The sequence below is a fragment of the Hibiscus syriacus genome, unplaced genomic scaffold (assembly GCF_006381635.1).
Source record: "Hibiscus syriacus cultivar Baekdansim isolate YM2019G1 unplaced genomic scaffold, ASM638163v2 tig00013960_pilon, whole genome shotgun sequence".
NCBI lineage: Eukaryota > Viridiplantae > Streptophyta > Magnoliopsida > Malvales > Malvaceae > Hibiscus > Hibiscus syriacus.
This window is the reverse complement of record NW_024062312.1, coordinates 430,978-452,253: the sequence shown is the minus strand read 5'-3', so window position 1 is coordinate 452,253 and position 21,276 is coordinate 430,978. Positions and strand designations below refer to the sequence as shown.

General features: G+C 31.6%; 2 protein-coding genes across 2 annotated transcripts; both read right to left on the bottom strand.

Moving 5' to 3' along the window:
- Positions 1-799: 799 nt before the first annotated feature.
- On the bottom strand, positions 800-1,581 carry LOC120206656. Its single transcript, XM_039206239.1, has 2 exons — positions 1,399-1,581; positions 800-1,326 (listed from the first exon to the last, which is right to left on the bottom strand). The coding sequence occupies exons 1-2, from the start codon at positions 1,564-1,566 to the stop codon at positions 1,054-1,056; spliced, it is 441 nt and encodes a 146-aa protein (XP_039062170.1). The 5' UTR covers positions 1,567-1,581; the 3' UTR covers positions 800-1,053.
- Positions 1,582-17,272: 15,691 nt separating this feature from the next.
- Positions 17,273-19,281, bottom strand: LOC120206553 (transcription factor BEE 3-like). Its single transcript, XM_039206177.1, has 6 exons — positions 18,830-19,281; positions 18,382-18,504; positions 18,213-18,278; positions 18,074-18,142; positions 17,898-17,975; positions 17,273-17,548 (listed from the first exon to the last, which is right to left on the bottom strand). Exons 1-6 carry the CDS (start codon positions 19,235-19,237, stop codon positions 17,459-17,461), a joined length of 834 nt encoding a protein of 277 aa, XP_039062108.1. The 5' UTR covers positions 19,238-19,281; the 3' UTR covers positions 17,273-17,458.
- Positions 19,282-21,276: the final 1,995 nt, after the last annotated feature.

Genomic DNA, 21,276 nt, shown 5'->3' with positions numbered 1-21,276 from the left:
GTCAAAGAATATCAAGCCAACCAAGTCGCTATGGATGACCCAGCCACCCTAGTAGACGGATTTAAACCTGACAAATAAAAAAATCACAAATTTGAAGCACTCGATGGTTTCGACGACAACCACGATGACATGGGCAAAGATAACTAACAATGAGGACGACATTGACGATGATGACCATGGTTGACAAAAGGGTTAGGGTTAGGTTAGAGTTAGAGATTTAAGATTTTAGGAGTTTTGGACTTTTTGTAATTTAAAAAAAATGATTTTTTATAGATATAATATTTTTTGTTTAAAAAAAATAAAAATTACAAAAGTGTGACACATGTAACGATTATTACGATCCAAACATCTAAAGAGATAATATTTGTAATATTAGACACATAGATAATTCAAAAAAATACTTTAGACACTTATTCGTTAAAAAATATAATTATCAATAGGGGTTGGTTCAAGTGGTAAACAACTTGATATCGCTTAGCAATGTCTCGAGTTCAAGTCATTGTATATGCATAAAAAACCTACCGAGAGATTCACCAACTAAAATCAGGTGTACAGTCTGGATTAATTAAGACAAATCCAGAAGGGGAAAACATATATAATTTAGACGGGTGTTTTATATTTGATAATTTGTTTTATAAAGTAAATTAGAGACTGAAGTAAAAAGGTATAGTTTAGATTTTTTTAATCTAATAAGTTTTTAATTATAATTAAATCACATATAAGATTTATATATAATTACTTAGGAGGGGGAAGCAACAATAAGGAAAAAACAAAATTTAGAATTAAAGCCTCAATTTCCTTCAAATTACAATTACATATAGAAGGAACAAAGGAGTAGAGGCATTGATCAAAACAACATATATTACAAAAATCCGCTCCTCATAATGAAAAAGGAACCCTACCCATAGCAAGAAACGTAGTCGTTTTCACTCAAATTACAAAAAACCCTCGCTCTCATTTTTTAATTTTATATTTACAACCCCAAACCTACCACTGGACCAGACTCTTAATTTTTAATTTTTCTTCTCCCTCTCGCAACCAATATTTTATGCCTTAAGCCGCGGCGGAGATGCTGCGGTTGTTGTTATCTCGGTTCAGACAGTCGAACCCCTCGATACGTACCGCCGGCGGTTTCTTCCCGGACTTACACCCTCCTCCCCTCGAGGATTGTGAATAGCGCGGTGCCGGCGATGCTAGAGGCGCCTTCTCGTTGTCGAATCGGACGTCTTGGATCACGGGGTTCACCGCCCTGCTTGGCGGCGATCCGCAGAAATATGGAGGCGATGAAGCCGTTTGGTTGGTGGATTTTTCATCCCCATATCCACCCTGGTAATTCAATTAAAACAAAATCAAAGGGGAAATATTTTTACAACAGATTAGGAAGAGAATTGAACTTACCCCGGAGAGTATTATATCGAGAAGATCTGTACCATCATCTGAATCCGTCGCCTCACTCCAATAACAGCTACTGAATTTATTTAAAAAAACGCCTACCCGACGAGGCTTAGGGCAAACCACAGAATCAAATCCTGTCTCTTCAAACCTTCCCATGGCGCTGCTGTTCATTTAGACGCTCGTTATTTTTTCTGGGTTTTTTCCAGACAAACCTAAGCTCCTGCAATGGAGGATTAAAGGGAGTATAGATTTGTCAGGAATCAAAGAGAGAGAGAGATAAAGAGAGTCCGGAGAGGAAAGGTTTTAGAGAGATGGAACGAAGAGATTGGCTGAATATTCATAGGGAGAAAGAAAGTGACCGAGGTTGTCTAGGGTGTGGCCGAACTGAGAATGATGAGATGTGAGATCGGTAGGTTTTAGCCGTTCGATTTAAGTAGAATGACAGTAGACGATCGATGATTGGTTTTGGGAAGTGTCAAAGGTGAGGTTGGGATTTGCCCGGAATTTTGATTCTGAGACGCACATATCGGATATCAATCAATCAAGTTGTCTTTTCATTTTATTATCCGGTGATTTCATATTTTATCCGATGATGTAGGGTGATTCGATTAACCGATTGAATCGAATTTTTAAAATTTATTAATCGAAATTTTTACATTTAACCATAAATTAAACTGATTTTTTTCAAAAATAATTAATCGAATCAAATAAAGTTTGGTAAAACCGAATTTTAGTTAAATATTTAAATGATATATTAAATTAATCTACAGGTTCATATATTAAATATATAAATAATATATTAAAAATTTAAAAATTTTGGTTAATTTGATTAATTAATCGATTTTAAATCGAATTAATTGATAATTAAATTTTAAAAAAAAATTAATCGTTAACCGACCAAATTTAAAATTAATCGACCAATTAATCGAAATTTGGTTCAATTAATTTAATTAGTTAACCGAAATTTTAAACATCCCTTCACTCATGCATGCCCGTTTCTTATTTTAATTATTTCCTTAATAGAATCTATTTTTAATAAAAATTATTGCAGATACCATTCAATTTTATTTATTAACTCGTTTGCATTATTAAATTTTCAATGTTTATTTATTATAATATTAAATTTTATTTTTCGCTTCAATTATGATTATATTTATTTATTTTATTTGGGAAGAAAGAAATTCTAGACTGATTAGCACATGTGAATTGATTCTCTGTTTTAGGTGGGAAATTCCTTTTAAGGTGCATTTGGTTCACGGAATGTAAGATTATATTTGGTAATAAGATTACCTAAATATAACATTACTCTGGAATGTTGTATTACATTGTTTGATTTACTTAGCATGAATGTAAGATTACAGTATTTGGTTGGAGAAATATAAGATTACTTTGATGCATATTTTACCAAATTACCCTTGTTATAGATATTTTTTTAACAGTAAAATTTTAATATTAAATTATAAATATTTGAATGAATGACTTTTCAAAAAAATATTTGAATGAAAATTTATAAAAATATTTTAATTATTATACTATATAAGTTTAAAGGAAAAAAATGCATTTACCATATAATTAATATAATTAGTATATCAAACTTATAATTTTAAATAATTTTCATAAGTATCATATATATTTATATATAATATAATATAATATAAAAATAATATTGTGATCTCGAGTGGACATATATATTATTTTTTAATATATAAGATCTATTTTTTAATAATTCAAAATTAAATATATTTTAAATAATTATATTTTTATAATAATAATATGTTCACCTTATAAAAATATAAACTAATTAATATACTAAGTATTAAAATATAAAATAATTTTAACTACTCAAATTTATTAATATTTTACTAAATTAAACTCTTTTGATAGTGAAGAAGCAGAGGATAATGTGAATGTTGTTCTCGTCGAGGAAACAAATCTAGAAAGTTTTATACTTTATTAAGAAAGCGGAATGATTTGAATGAAAGAAGAAGATGATGGAGTTGTGAAAGATGAGATAGATGGATAACTGTCATATAGAATCCTCGTAGTCGCACTGAAGAGGCAAACTCGATAAATAGCTCTAACCAACTTTCCTAATCGTAATGAAGAGGGGTGAAGGAGTCATTATTGTAATATGACTAATGATTGAAAATAATAATAAAAATAATAATAACAATATTATCCTAATTTTTAATAACAATAAACTAAAGATAATTATTTTAACTACATCTTAATTCCTAATAAAATAATAAATTTAACCCTAAAAAATAATGTCTCATCCTATATTAAATTATATTACAAATAATCAATAAAAATATTAAAATTTGTAATATTTATAAAATCCCGTATATGAATTTCTACATGCGTTGTCTTCACTAAAATGAGTGTATCTTGAGTTCTCGATATCGGATTGATGCGATTCAAGAATCATTGGAAAGCTAAGAGACAATCGATCTTAAGTCCAGAGACATGTAGACCAAATAACATCAGGATCTCATTGAAAAAGCAGTCTCAAGTTTGTTGTTATTATGTTCTTCTTGAGTCTAGCAATTTGATCCTGAATTACTTTAACTTGTGTTGTGGTGATCCAAATGGATGTGGGAGGAAGGGTTAGTGAGTTTCCTTCCTTGAATTCTCCAGTCTTTATGTGGGCTTGTAATCCTTTGCTTATGAAGGTCTGGACTGCAGTCTGGAGCTTATCTTTGAGTAGCTTGACTCGTCCTCTTGTGATTGGGCCTAGTGGGAGAGTAAGCCCATCTTCCTTAGCTTTTGGTCGTGTGGTACATGTATCATATTTGTATATTATTATTATTATTATTATTATTATTATTATTATTATTATTATTATTATTATTATTATTATTATTATTATTATTATTTTTATTATTAAGTTTATAATTTTGCGTAGAGCATGAAGAATAAGAATTGAGAATGATCTACATGAAAAAAAAATTATTATTTCAAGGGGCATTTTGTGTCAAAAGTGGTTGGAATTGTTCATTACCTAAGAGTTTGGAGGTAATGACATTCCCACCATTTTGACCCAAAAATACTATTATTGGTAATAAATTATTACCTAGTAATGATATTTTTCGTGAACCAAACATGAGAATACAATTCTGGAAAAGACATTCTACTTGGTAATGATCTTTTCCGCGAACTATACGCCCCATTAGTGATTGTTGGGTGGTGCTATGTAAATTGTAATGTCGGCCTTGTGGGGGGTTGTATTTTGTACTAATAGTTTTTATTGTTTTCTTTGGGTAATCTTAAAAAGGTTTAATTTATTTTTAGTTGTCTATATTATACTTCAAATTGACTTTTGGTGTCTAAAAACTTTTCATTAAAGATAGGTGTCTAACGTTTCTAATGTTACACTTTAGGTGTCTGAACCGTGACGACTGTTGAATTTAGTCATTATCTGACACATGCAAAGCATATAAAATTTCAAAAAATATATATAGAAAAAGATTTAATATTATAATTTAAAAAAAACCCAAAATTCCATTGTTGATTGGCCACTGTCGGTCTATGGTCGTCACCGTTGACACCATCAGAACCGTCTCATCATAGCGACTAAAACCCTGTCTTCTATCCACCATGAAATCTCACTGATAGTCTTCAAAAGCACGCGAAGAGTCTTCAATTTTTTAAGTTTTTCTTCATTGTTTATGATGATTCTGATGGCTACAGCTAGTCGTACGTTACACAACCGTCAACATTGAGTTCCTCGTCCTGTTTCGAACAAAATCCAACTGGTGGTGACCCTTCGTCGTTGGAGGAGGTGGGGGATCAGAGAGAGAGGGGGACAAAACGAGGAGTTTTTTTAATTTTTTTATAAAAACTAAATATTTAGTATTAAAAAATAAAAATATAACGATAGACATCTAAAAGTGTAAGGAATAAAAAGTTAGCAACTTACTTTTAACGAAAAATTCTTTAAGCACTAAAAGTCAATTTAAAATATAGTTTAGTTACATAAAAGTGTATCTTTTTAATTTCTTTTGAAATTTTATATGCATGACACGTGTCAGATAACAATCAAATTTAACGGCTGTTATGGTACAAACACATAAAAGTATAATGTTAAAAACGTTAAATACCTATTTTAATGAAAAATTTTAGGCACCAAAAGTAAATTTAAAGTATAGTATGACACCCTAATCCAGTATGACCTGAAGATCCATAGATTATGATGTCACACGGAACAACCGAAATGATCAACCATAAAATTTCTTTTCAAAGCATTTTATAAACATCAAAATCATACATCATGGAATAAATGAAGTCATAGTCAAAGTTTACAAAACACGTGAGTCTCCCAAATATGTACAAATCAAACCAATAAGTTTTAAATCAAAACAGAGTTATGACTCGAATAAATACAAGGTTCACATAAATACATGCCCTCTAACATACTTAAGACATACTCTTATATGATTGCTCTGGAATGTACTAATACGATAGGCCCCTCGACGATCCTCTACTAACCTGCACACGGAAACAAATTCCATATGCTGAGCTCACAAGCTCAGTACCACGAAAATAACTACGCAATACTACATGCATTCATTACATGAACATGCCAGTACGTAAAGTCATGAACATACAAAAGCACACAGACAAACATGAGATAGGCCTGACGATGTGGTCGAAGGAATTTTACGTGCATTTCGGATAACATATAGACCTATCTAAAGCTTGATAGCTTCGGGATAAAAATTGAAATTTTACGTGAATCTGAGTTTACTGCCCTTAGTCTATCTTAGATACTTGAGAGGTCGGGGTACGTACCATAATTTTACATGCCTCAGAAGCTCGTATCCTGAACTTATTTGAGCATGGGGTACAATCTGGAATTTACGTGCATCGGATGCGTACAAGTATGATCCAAAATTTACATGCATCGGATACGTACCAAGTCAAACAATATCCAGATATGTCACAAAAAGAGGATGATCGTCATAATGTTAGAGTAACTCGGGTGTCCTGTACATTTCCTGAGTATCATACAAAGGCAAATCTTATGTTATCCTAACTTGCTTGATTTCTAGGTAAGAATTTAGTTATCTTGCTTATTTTCACTTGTATCGAATACTTGAAGTTTATACGAACTCAAAACATTCAAGCTTGAACCCCTAGACCAAACGAACCAAATTGCCCAAAAATCAGCGATGGTATCGATATTGTGCATGTAGTATCAATATTGATCCATAGGTTTTGATACTTACCCTGAGTATTGTTACCAAAACAACTTTGATGTTTTGAAAAATGGTATGGTATCGATACTTCCATGAGTATCGGTACAAAAAATGGCTACTGGAATCCTAAACTTCTCACCAGTGTCGATACTACTCTCTGAGTATCGATATTGGACCCCTAGTATCGATACCCGTTGATAGAGTATTGATACTCCCTTTATATTTTGCCTTGTTTTTGCCTTTCGTGAAGAACAATATTGGTACTATTCTTCTAGTACCGATACCGACGGACTGAAGTGCCCTTTTTTGGGCACGAAATTGCATCTAAAACTCACACATTCACTCCCCTAAGACTAGGAAAGCTTATTAAAGTCTTATTTGATGTATTAGAGGTAAAAAGGTACATCTTTCATGCTTACCAACAACAAATATGGATTTTACCATGAAATTACTATAACATGCTTCATGAACAGAACAAACCATATATGCATATACAACGACTGGTATGGTCAAGTTAGAATAGTGTTACCTTGATTCCAAGCTACTGAAAAACGTCATCAACTCACCCAAAGACCAATTTCTCTTTGCCTCTTGCTTTGGAACTCTCATCTTGCTCTTTCACTATTTATGATATGGAAAATGAGTTACCGACTCATTGAACTACTTAGAGCAAAGTTAAAAACGTTTCTATGAACTTGAATCTTCCTAAAATGAGCTGGAAATCTTTGGTTTTCTAAACCCCCACAAAACCCCTTTCTGGATAGTTAACTCAAACCTTGCAAAAGTGGTCTTAAATGGAAGCTTGGAAGGAGTAGTTTATGAATCTTATATTGGTAGTTTCAAAGGGTGCATGAAAACCTTAAAGTTCAAAGCTTTAGTTTGAAGTTTGAGCGGAAGAGGAAGACAAAGAATAAGGAAGAAGGTAAGCTTTTGGGTGAAAAAGAGGAGCGGAGATCAGACGTGAGATCATCAACAATTAAGGGGATTCAACCTTTGTTTCAAAAATTGGGATAATTACTCCCTTAGTCCCTCCACAATTGGGTCAAGATTAAAAAACACCCTTTTATTTCTTATTGGGCTCATCCCAAGCCCAAATCAAATCTACTTGGGTCTAACTCTTCATGGGCTAAGGGGAAAATATTCTAATGTCCAAATCGGGTATACCTGAAACTCCTAACCCGAAATTCAAGGTGTTACGTATAGTTTACGCAACTAAAATATATTAATCCTACTAAAAACTAGCCACACAAAAAAATTATGATACTTATTTTTTCTTAAAGTAATTAAAACAGAACAAACAAATATGAAGATACATGTATAATAAATATTGTTATATCATTTTTTTAAAAAAAATAGTATAAAAAGAAACGAATACACAAATGAAGAGATTTATATTAAATGGTTGAAGTGGATGACGAATGCATCAACTGATGTTTCATGGTCAACCAAAAGGCAGCCCATAATAATATGATTCCTCCATATTCTATTTAATAATTTTTTTCGAGTTCTCTGTTAAAAATTTTGACATTTAAAAATTAAAAAAATTGGATATGATAAGTTTGTAAGACTATTTATAGTAGCGATTTTTTAAAGTGATGCAAACAATTATCATCAACCAAATAATAAAAGATCATACCAACCAATGAAAGATTATGGAATATAATTTCAAACTTGAAATATTCTAAGAATTCTTGTTCACAGCTGGAGCAATAAAATTTGGAACAGTTTTATGACTTCAAAAATATTATTAATTTTAAAAATATTTTTAAAAATCATATTTAATATATTCTATCAATATGATATATATTAATTTTTTATAATTTTAAATTTTCATTACATATATTAACTTTTTTTTTATGAAATAAAGATGGGAGCTAGCACTCAATGTTCTACTGTCAAATTACAAGCAAAAGAATCATTTTGTAACAAACTAAGCACTTCCAGTGGTGGAGTGTAGAAAATCATATGATCATCGCCTCTTGCTATAGCTAAACTTGCTAATTTATCGGCCACCTTATTCACATCCATATTTATATGCCTCAAATTAACCGTCCATTCATGCTTTAATAAATCACTAACCCGGTCGAGCAGAGTAAAAACTGATCCTTTATTAGCATTTCCTTGTAGCATCCTAATGATCTCCAAGCTGTCTGCTTCAACCATGACTTGTCTTTCGCCAGTATTCCACGCATGCGAGAGACCTTCATGTATTCCCCATAACTCCGCTTCAACTATAGAACATATTCCTAGTACTTTAGAGAAACCTAGAATCCATCCACCGTTCGAAGATCGAATAATGCCCCACACGTAGAAAATCCATTTCCTATTTTAAGGGATCCATAAGTATTAACCTTGCACCAATCAGTAGGAGGCGGAGTCCAATGATTAATATATTAACGTTTATAATGATTATAAGGTAGTATTCTTTCTTAGTCATAGACAACTACTTGAAATCAAGATTTTTGAGAAAATCTTTTTATTTATTTAGATGATATATATATAATATCATATATGAAAGTAAATAGTAACTTTATGTATTATATAATTAAAAAAAGATAAATAAGACACTATGCATGTATTATCGTATGAACTTTTTTCCTCCGACTAGGTTTAGGGAGTTTTTAACGAGACATATGATAATATTGTCTAATGTATGATTCCTTCAAACTATTTCATAAAAAAGTGGGTAAATTACACGTTTAGTATCTAAACTATCATTTTTAGTCCGTTTTAATACCTAAACTTTTAAAAATATTCAAAATCATACCTAAAGTTTAGTTTTGTTTCATTTTAGTACTCCGTTCAAAAGTTCACGTAAAATTTTGAAAAAATTGAAAGTTTAGGTACTAAAACAGACCAAAACTAATAGTTTAGGTACTAAACGCGTTAAGTTTTTAACGCGGGGGTACTGAAATGAAATGAAAACTAAACGTTATGTATGGTTTTGAAAAAAATGAAAGTTTAGGTATTAAAATAGATAAAAACTTATAGTTTATATACTAAATGCGTATTTTACCCCCAAAAAAATTACCCATAATTAATTTCAAGGTTAAATTTATATATGCTTTGATAATTTTATATATACTTTTGTGTACTAAAATTATTTTTAAATTACATATTAGTACCCTAATTCTTTTTAATTAATATAATTTGTGTCTAAAATTGTTTTCAGTTTGCCTTGAAATATATATTCTTAAAGAATTATGTATTTGGTTTCATTTCATTAATAATAATTTTATTATTTGGATTGATTTGATTTTTTTTAAATTATTCTTAACTGGCAAAATTTTCAAATATAAATGAGCCAAAAAATATTTATAATATTCAAAGGCAAGCGAGATTTTCAATTTACGTTGTTTTGGTCATAAGTTTTCTACAGACCCAAACCGAAAGAGGTAGGCTACTCACAAGGATCAAAAGGCCGAAATATGTCCAAAGATTAAATGAGATTTGCATAACGATCCAAAAGATTTGCTCATGATGTATAGGTTGGACATCTATATTATACATGCATGAATAGGGATGGGCATGGATCGGGTTGGATCGAATTTCCAATCAATTCCATCTGATCCAAAAATTATATTCTCTTCACTCGATCCGAACCGACCCAAAAATTATACACCTTTCACCCTAGTCGAAATAACATATTCCTAAAATATATTACTTTTATCCAGTAAAAAATAGTGATTTAATTGGGGGGAAATTAATATATAGAGGGGTCTTATTGCAATTATCCATAAATAAATAAGGTAAAATTAAAAAAATTTCGAGTCTGGTTACATATCGGATATTTTTCACCCTAAATCCGAACCCAAACAAAATCTCTAAAAATTGTCTCGATTCAAACCCGATATTTTTTAAAAAATCTAACCCCGATAAGATCGGATCAGATTGGAACCCATCGAGTTTGGGTCCGTGCCTATCCCTACGTATGAATGCCTAATAGATATTATGTCACATGCTTTCATGTAACAAAAATAGTTTAGATTTATGTCACATGCAAGTTTTGTTTTGTTTCTTTGTCCAATTGTTTGGTTGGGGCATAAGGCTACATTTGAAGAACATTCATAACATGATGGGTTAAAAAAGATTTAAGGTGTGGTTGATTAAAGTGATAAGCAGCTTAATATCGATTAAACAAGGTTTCGGGTTCGAAATTTTGTGTACGCAGAAAATCCTCTCTAGAAGTTACACATCAAAATTAGATTTACGATATGGGTCGGTCTGAATTAATCAAAACAAAACCTGATTAATTTCTATTAATGAGAACGATCAACTGTTTATTTTTTAAACAACACATTCGATTCTAGACCAGTGAAGAAACAGGGAGTTAATTTTGCTAAATTAATGGCCTTTAAGGTTGCTTCGACCTTGGTGCTGGTAGGATGACTTTGATGAGACTAGCATGTTATATCGAGATATTAGAAGGGTCAAATTTCATTATATGCCTCGCCCGCCATACAACATGACTAATAGTCTCGTAAAAGCAGATATGTAGAGACGAGAAATTTCCAAAACATCGTGGTGCAGTATTTTGTGTGGCGATCCTATCAACCAGGTTTATTCTATTCACAAACACCAGGGTTCGAGTGCATCCCTGGAGGCTCCATAAATATTACTCCTTTACAGTCATCCCTCCGAGCTTTCTCTTTCAGGATATCAGTCACTTTATTTGCATCTCTTCGGACTTGCGCGAAGTTCACTGTCCAGTCCCTATTGATTAAGATCTTTATATGCTGCGTGATGCTCGGCGCTAGCAACTCCTTATTCCTCGAGCATAGATTGAATGCTTCTACACTATCTGTTTCGACTATTACCTTCCTCGCACTCATGTCCCAAGCATGCTTTAAGCCTTCAAAGATTCTCCAGAGTTCGGCTTCAATTACTGAACAGATCCCCACAACTTTAGTGAAGCCTAACATCCATTCTCTATTATTATTCCTGATCACTCTCTCACACGTTGCACAGTCGTCATGCGGCCCTCGCGCTCCGTCCGTTGGACGCAGTAGGTTTTGGCAACCCAAATTTGCTCCCCTTAATCGCTGATTCTAAAGCTTGAACACCTTCTAACTGTAGTCTTTTACCTCTTTCTAAGATGGTCTCCTGTCCCAGCTTCTCCGGATCGAACACACACAAATTTCGGTGTTTCCATAGGGACCAGATTAGAGCTCCAAACAGCAGGTCCCAACTAAATTATTTAATTATAAATAATTGAACAAAATTATCTTGTAACCAGTTTAGACTAAAAAATATAAATAATTATTTTATATAGACTAAATTATTTAATTATTAAAATAATTTTTAAATAAAAAAAGTTATATGTGAGATTTTCTAGAACTAAAATTATAATTTGAGATCATAATCAAGTTTCTTTAACTTCAATGTGACAAATTCGGTTTGTGCATGGTGTATTCAAATCAGATTAAGTTGTTATTAATGATATAACTTATCAAAACTATTTTAACGTTAAAAGAAAATCAATCTAAAATATACAAACGGGTTAGTTCAAGTGTCAAGCAGCTTGATATCGTTCGAGTGAGTCACGAGTTCAAGCCTTTGTATGTGCAAAAAATATTTTCGTTGGGAGACTCACCTGCCAAAACCAAATGTATCATTCGGGTTAGTCTGAATTAGTCAAGACATAGTTACGGAACCGAGAGGACGATAAAAAAAATCAATCTAAAATATGGGCACATGGCATTTGGGCAACAATAAATGACAATCAAACTACCATCTGAAATGGAACCAAATTTGAAAACGTGGCATCGACAAACCACTAAAACTATGATGATCAGATCGGATGGGATAAGATCCTAAGTGAATAAGGTGGGACTGTCAATTCATGAACATTTTAATTTTAAACTTCTCCATCCATTTTGCTTTACCTTCAACGTAAAAATCACCATTTTCACGTTGCAATATTAGTTGATAGAAACTTCTTTAGCAATCATATTAAATATTTTATTGAAAAATGGCATTATAAAGATTGTAATATCTTATAATTTGTTAACCATAAAATAATAGTAATTTGTAATGATAGTATTCAATATAATTTTTGGTTGGATCAGGTCAAGTAGAGGATATATAATTTTCGGGTCAAGTCAGGTTCGGGTGAAGGATACATATTTTCATATCAGATTGATCAAAAACTGACCCAAACCGACCCGTTGTAATCCCCACCCCACCCCTTTTCCTCAAAAAATTGATTCAATGTTTAGGTGACATGGAAAACCACTTTGAGATCAACCTTTCGGTTTGAAGCTTTAGTATTTGAGTGAGGGAAAGAAAGATTTGAAAAGCATTATTCAAGAAGATTTCAATGCCATTTTAGAAAAAGAAAAAAAAGTAGTGGGGAATTGGTAAGAATCATGACCAGCTAACAACGTTCTCCACCTCATCCATTTCTTATATACATCTGTATTGAGCCCACCATACTTGGATCCTTGAACTTGCCCTCCATTTGCTTATCAACTTCACCTAATATGTGACCCCAAGTCTTGAGGGCAATACATGAAACCTATCCGTTCATGGGACCCTCAAATCCAAAGTCTTTCTTTTTTAGTCCATGTATTTGTATATATTCATACATTTTAGGGTAAAGTACCTAAATGATTCCCTAACTATAAGATGTTGCTTTTTTTAGTACATCAACTATTAAAAGTTACAAAATGATTACATAACTATTCATAAGTTCTAAACTTGTCATTTTCTGTTAAAAATTATAGTCGTCTACGTTGAACGTTAATATGTTGATTAGGATGTGATAAAATCTGATCTCATAACTATTTGAACTGTATTTTGTGAATCGGATCTCTGTTTATATTGTGTCATCAAGCCAATACTAAAAACATTATGTCATCGAACTAATTCATGCTTGCTCCTAGATACAAGCCAAGGACTAAGTGAGAAGGGGGTCAAAGAAGAAAGATATTGCCCCATCATCTTGTAGGGCATGGCCTGCCCCATTTCAAGCTGTCATCCTCCATGCTGTTGCCCCCTTTCTCTCTTTTTTATTTCTCAATATACGAAAAACAAAATATAACTATAAATAAAATAAATTCTATTTTATTTATTTCTCACTATACAAAACAAAACATAACTATAAATAAAAGAGTTAATTCCATCCATGTCCTCAAAGTATGACCCTCATTTTAAGTCGGTGCCTTAACTTTTAAATATTTCATCCTTAAACTATGACTATCATTCTAAATTAGTCCTCACAATTTTGAATATTTTAATTTCATCCCTAAACTTTGACCTTCATTCTAAATTGCTCCCCAAACTCTTTGAACATTCCAATTTCATCTCAAACTATATGTATTTACTAATCACATCCCTTGTTAATAAAATCATTAGGCCAAGTTATTTTATTATATTTAAAAAAAAATTAGGTTAAATTATGGTTGAAAGTAATTGTATATTTGGATGAGTTTAGGGATGAAATTAAAATGTTCATAGGTTTAAGGACTAATTTAGAATGAGATTCATAGTTTGGAAATGAAATTAAAATATTTAAAAGTTTAAGAATTAATTTGAAATGAATATTATAGTTTAGCAACGTACGATGCAATTAACTCTAAATAAAAAAATAAAATAAAATTTAAAATTTGTTTCCTTCCCTATCAACTTCTATCCTCCAATCATTCACTTAATGAGTTGTCAAACGTCCATTAGATTTTCAGATATGTATTGTATTAAAAGTATATAAATCTCATTAAAAACACTTATTAAATTTTTTCAGATAAACATATAAATAGTTTATATATTTATTATATACATCGATAGAATCTTACGTTTTCTTGCTTGATATTTAAAAATTAAACAAGCAAGGCATGAGACAATTTATTAACCCCGTTTTATAAAATCAAAAATTATATATATATATATATATATATATTAAATAATTATTTTTTATTAAACTAAGGTGATTATAAAGTGGTATATGTTCTAAATATTCTCACCATTTGATAATGACCGTTATCACCATGTTACAGCCATTTATGCTCGAACTCATAATATCTAGGAATAACAACGATTTCTTTAATCACAAAGGTAAGTTAATTCATACTATTCAATAATTATCTTAAATATAATATTTTAGGTTTTTGTATTCTTGTATCTTGTGAGTTTAGGGTTCATTTTTTTACCTACAATGTGTATTAACGAAATTACATGCCCGTTCATTGGTAAGCGTGAGATGTGTTACATCATATGATTCTAAAATTTGGAAGCTCTACATTTTAGATAAAACGTCACAATAAATAAATTGTGATATTTTATAATTTCGTTTTATTATAAAATATTTTAAAATCCTATTTTAAGAAAATAACACAGACCTCCACATCTTTTGGGACAGATTTGTGAAATTGGCTGTGGTTTCATTGCATCGTGATCTTATTGTTTTATGGGACATACCCTCTAAAACGTTGGTGCCCGAAAGAATTAGGACATTCTGATTTCTTACCGACAAGTAGGATTTTTATAACAACTTATTCCTGATTGTTTGTTGTGTTTTTGGTTTTATATGCCATGGATGATCCACAGTGATAACAATTTGGTCATTTACCTATAGCTGGTACACAATTTGTTTCCAGTATTTTCTGACGGGTCTCACATAAATAAACTTAATAGAATTATTTAATACATTAAAATTTAATATGTACGAGAGAAGTTTTTGAAATATTGTTAATTGAATGGTCGATAAAATTCTTAATAGTTTCAGTATTGTGTTTCTGCGGTGTTTTATGCTCAAGTGGTACCATACATCCATAAAAATGTTCTATACACCTTAGGACATGGTTTCCAATCTAGGGATAATAATTTAATAAGGATTTGACAAATTTTGAGTCATGATAGAACTATATTTTTTAAAAATAAAATAAAATTAATTTGGATCGGATTGGTTCAGGAAAAGTGAGGTCGGATCGGGTTTAGAAAAATCTCTGATCCAACCGGACCTAGAATAATATTATACTTTTCTTCTATTTTTAAGGATAATTGTTATGATACTAGTCTCTCTATGATTTTTCTTCTTCTTTCAATTAGGTGTCTATTTTACCTAAAAAAATAAGAATTTTTAACATATATATATTGTGCCAATTTGGGTCATATATGGGTTTTTGTCCTAAAATTTGGATCGAATTAGACTTCATTAAACTCCAATCGAGTCAAATTCGAGTGGAAGGGGTATACTTATCTCGGATCAGATTGGATTCAAGTGAAAATGATATACAGGTCAAATTGACTAAAAATTTGATCCGACTCAACACATTGCATCGCTATTTGAATTCTATTAATAGAGAACAATTTAATTTTCCTTGATGATAATAATGTTTGGAATTAATTGCATCACACGTCCTCAAAAAGTATGACCTTAATTTCAAATGGGTATCTAAACTTTTAAATGTTTTAATTTTATCTCTAAACTATAACTATCATTTTAAATTAGTCCTTAAATTTTTGAACATTTCAATTTTATCCCCAAACTATGTTCTTCATTCTAATTGGTCCCCAAACTTTTTGAACATTCCAAATTCATCTCAAAATATTTATAAACTAATCACATCTGTTGTTAATAAAATCGTTAGACCAAGTTAGATTAGTATATGGTTGAAAAAAAAACAAATTCAACTTGAATTATGGTTGAAATTATTTACATGAATTTGGGGATGAAATTAGAATATTAGAAAGTTTGTGGACCAAATTAGAAAGAGTAATGTTCAACAATTTAAGGACTGGTTTAGAGTGATAGCCATAGTTTGAGGATGGTGTTAGAATATTCAAAAGTTTAAAAGACCAATTTAAATTGAGAGTTATAGTTTGGGGACATATAATGAAATTAACTCTAATATTTACAATTCTGCGTATAAATAGATGTACTTTGGATTATAAATCAAAAGGTAGTTTGAGGAGGACTTTAGGTATAGGTATGAATGAACTAGTTGAGATGAAATTCCATCACTAAGAGTAAAAGACAAACAATATGTCATGTTTTCTTCCGTTGTTTCCTCTAAATATGTCTACAAAGTGTGGTGTTTTTGAATTTTCAAAGACTAAAATAGTACTTTTATCTTTTGGTGCCAACATTTTACCCATACTTAAGTCTATCCATTCAATGTTCAAAATTATTTACTATTCAACTATCGTTTAAATTAAACAGTTACGTCTGTAAGTTGTTATTATTCCTTGAGGTTTAGAGTTCGATCAGTTACATCTGCAGGTTATGTGTATGTTGATAATGATTAAAAAATATTTTAAACAGATACGTCTGCAAGTTGTTGTTATTCCTTGAGGTTTAGAGTTCGATCAGTTACGTCTGCAGGTTATGTGTATGTTGATAATGATTAAAAAAATATTTTAAACAGATATTATCTTTTGATCATATCAAACTATTCAAAAAAATATATAAGTTGAATTGATCAGATAAAATACCTAAACTCACACCGATTTGTCGGGGTTTTCTTAAACAATCAAACGATGGATTCCCCCTAATTTTGTCATTAACTAATGTCTAAAACGTAAGTGAAGTCTGTTGAGAAAGGAACTGATTAAGATTACTCAACATAAGTACTTGCTTTTGTTAAGCTTAATGTGCCAAAAGTTCAAATGTCTTTTTGGTTCTTTTTGATCATCCTTTACCCTAATTACAAACCATCCAAGTCTAGTCATGTCCACTAAGGTTTTGTTGCATGGCATGGCTGTGACCTTAAATCAAATGAAAACGACAAGTAAAAAGACCGAAATTCACATATTACATTATGTGTAATAACATATGATTCTTCTGAAATATTCTGTGCAATATTACAAGTATAATTTTTCTTTCACATATTCTAGCTAAGCTGGAATTTCATGATTTGCATGGCAAATTAAGTGAAAGAGGACCATGTTGATGATGATGAGTACAAGCATCCTACCCCTCCAACATCTCCTTCTCTCATCATATGAACTCTTTCCCTCTGAAAATTGTCATTCATTCAACCAATACACCGAGATATTAAATTTTCCATAAATACAAGGAATATAAAAAATAAGTATAATGATAAAAAAAATATCTCTAACACTTGATTAAATAGTCTCTTTGGATCTTATTCTTTTTTTTTTGAGCATTTTGACTTCTAACGTCTCATTTTGAGACAAAAAGACCCCTCCTTATATAAAAATTGTTAGTTAACAAATTATCAATGTTCTAAAATAGGGATCTTTTTACTCTAAAATGAAACATTGAGGACCAAAATGCTCCAAAAAAGAATAGAGTCCAAAATGATTATGCCAAAAAAAAACTATATACATACTTTTTAGCTATACCTGCAATCTTTCCATGGCATCTGAGTCTGAGTTGAAGTTGTAATAAGTGCTTGCTGCTGTCAGCTTCAGTGAAAGAAACTGTAAACATTTCAAAAACAGTAATTAGGTCACTGAATTTATGTTACAACTGTATGTACACATACATGCATGCATACATACATAATCATTGTAATTACCTCAACTTGATTCTGCAAGGACTGCACATACTTGATGATCTCATCTAACATGACTGACATGCCCATGGTCTGCAAATAATCAAACACGTTAGAAAATTTCAAGTGTTACTACTTTTAATTCATCTACACGTGAATTTACCTTGTAGCATCCAGGGACAATATCTTGCAAGCATCTTAGTCTCTCATTGATTTTCCCTCTTCTAACCTGATTGATAAAAACAAAAGAAAACATCCCTTTCAGTTGGTTGGAATGATTAAATCAATCAAACTTAAATGTTTTTTTAAAAAAAAAGTTGAAGAAAATTTACCCTTTCAGCTAAACTATGACTATCAGTAGCTTCACCTCTTCTGGCTCTCACATGGGCAACATCTTTTGGTTTCTTTTCTTCCTTTTCATTGTTGTTTTTTGCTCTTTTCCCTCTACCGGTATTCTGCATGACAAAACAAAACCCAAATAAAAAATGGAGGGGAAAAAACAATAATTTATATAATTTATGGGTAAACTACAAGTTTAGTACCCAAGTATCATTTTTGTTCTGTTTGGGTCACTTAAGTATTTTTTTTTCAAAATGTTTAGTTTTAATTTCATTTTTGTCATCCACCGTTAAAAAATTAACGATGATACTAATATGTTATCATGAGATAATGTAAAAAATACTTGGATAAATAAAGTTTAAAACGGAGCAAAAGTGATAGTTGATACTTGATACTAAACATATAGTTTACCCTATATTTATATGTAGGATGTATGGTTACATTTCTTCTCTTGATCCGGCTTTCAAAAGCTTGTGGAGACGATGAATTGCCAGAACTACTTTCCGAGACATCCAACGATTTCCTCTTGTTGTTTTCCTGGAGGAATTCTCTTTTAGCAGTGGCAATGGGTGACTGAGAAACTGATAGTGCTGCAGCTAAACCCTGATTGGTATCATGGAAAAAACCAGGCAGATTTTCTCGGCAGTTTCCCAGAATTTCAGCACCTTGGTTGTTGAAGAAGCTTTGGTTGGAGAAGGGGAAGAAGCTTTGGAAATTCAAGGCAGATGAATCGTCTATGACGCTTTGGTTTAGCACACCAGCAAGTGATGACTCCATGGCCGTAGGATCAATATCCAAGAAAGAAAATGATTGTTTAAAGTTCTGCAAATCTGATGTGAAATCAGCCATATGGATTTTTGAGGTTTCCCCCCTTTCAGATGGGTGTTTGGATAATCAGAAAATGGGGTTTGAGTATATTTATAGAGTGGGATCAATATACTGTTCGATAAGCATGTAAAAAAATCTTTTTCTAATTTTTTTACATCTCTTATACATTTTTCTAAATAATGAAACTGAGTGGACACGTGGCAGTTTATGCTTATGTTGTTTTGCTCATAGGTCGGTCGAGGAAAAATTATTAAATAGACCTAACTCAATAAGTCATCTATGGTCTCAACAAATAATATTTTTCAATCTCATTTTTTAGGTGAATCTTCATACTATTCCTCTTTGTAAATAAGGAGTGGATAGTTATTTTAAAATCATAACCCTAATGCTTAACTAAATAGTTACTTAGTCTCATTTTTTTTTTTGAAGCATTCCCCCCCAAGTTTCATTTGGAGGGGAGAAGGCCTCTATGTGAATAGAAATCATTAGTAAAAAAGATTAATCCTCCAAAATAGGAACTGTAACGTCCTAATTCGATACAACTTGGAGATCTGGGATTAAAGCATTACATGGGACCTTTCTTTAAAATGCTGGTAAAATATCATATGAAAACTATCCATTAAAGTCATAAAATAAAAACATAGCGTTCAAGATTACAAATATATGGGGAGCTCCCAAAATACATCCCAAATGTTCCAAAACAAGTATTTCAAAACAGAGCTACGACTTGAATACATGGAGGTCTGTAAATATTACATGTAACATCCTAAACGAGTACGACACATAGTCGACCCATTAGAATGTCACACAAAACCACCGTAGTGGCTAACCAAATTTTTCTTTACTTTCTTTATAAACGACCATTTCAAATCATTTGAACCAAGACAATACATCCATAAAATATAAATAAGTTTACATCAGAAGCTCCCAAAAATAACTATATCGAAATATACATACCATACTTGAAAATGAAGTTATGACTCAATGATACAAAAATAGAGGTCTACAACTATACATGCCCTCTAAAAGATAATCTTGAGACATACCCTGCACTGATCCCGATATGGACCTCAATTGAACAAAAAGCTCCTCAATTGTTTCTCTACTAGCCTGCATAAGGAAACAAATTCCAAACACTGAGCTAACTAGCCCAGTGCCACACTAACAACTGATTCATACTAAGAGTGTTCAATAGATTCTCAAGCTTACTACTAAAATAAAATGCAACAGTAAGTATACTCGTATACAACACTCTCTACTCTAAGGTAGACATCATGTTGCGGGTGAGAGTTCCACATCTCGGAGCTCAAGTACCCCTCTAGTATACTGAGGATGAGGATCAGAATCTCTACATAGGACACAACATACTCGACTAACCCACCCTCGCGAGTGTTGGGTCTCGGACCTAGTTAGGCAGTTTAAAATTTCTCGTGCAGTACCTAAGGATATCTGAACTGATTCTATTAATCGATAATAGTATCATTTCTAAAGTCACCTAGGTCTCCTGATCGTTTCTCGAGCGTACAAACAATGTTGTTTTTATATAATTCTAGCAGTTATTGTTGCTATCATTCTAATATAAACTATTATTATCACTTCGAGTCTTATTCTTTATTATTTTGATTATGTGGGGTACCTCAAATCTGATCCCTTAAACTTTGGATTAATATCCAAAAATGTCCATGGGTATCAATACTGACTCTTCAATATCGATACTAAACCTTTTGGTATCGATACCCACTTGCTGGAATCGATACCCCCAAGAATGATATAAGCTATTTGGGTAAGATAATATCAATACTCATGGCTGAGTATCGATACTCTGGCTCTGGGGTATCGATAATGGTCTAAGTATCGATACCAAATTTAGGTTCGATATTTCTGAAAAATACCCTGGTATTGATATTACCCTTTCAATATCGATACCCATTCCTTGGTATCGATACTTTATGTGAGTATTGGTACTATTGGTCTCGATATTAGTCTGGTCAGTATCAAAAATCGAGGCCCCGGTATCGATACTTCGTGAATGAGTATTGATACTACCCTTTGAAAATTGC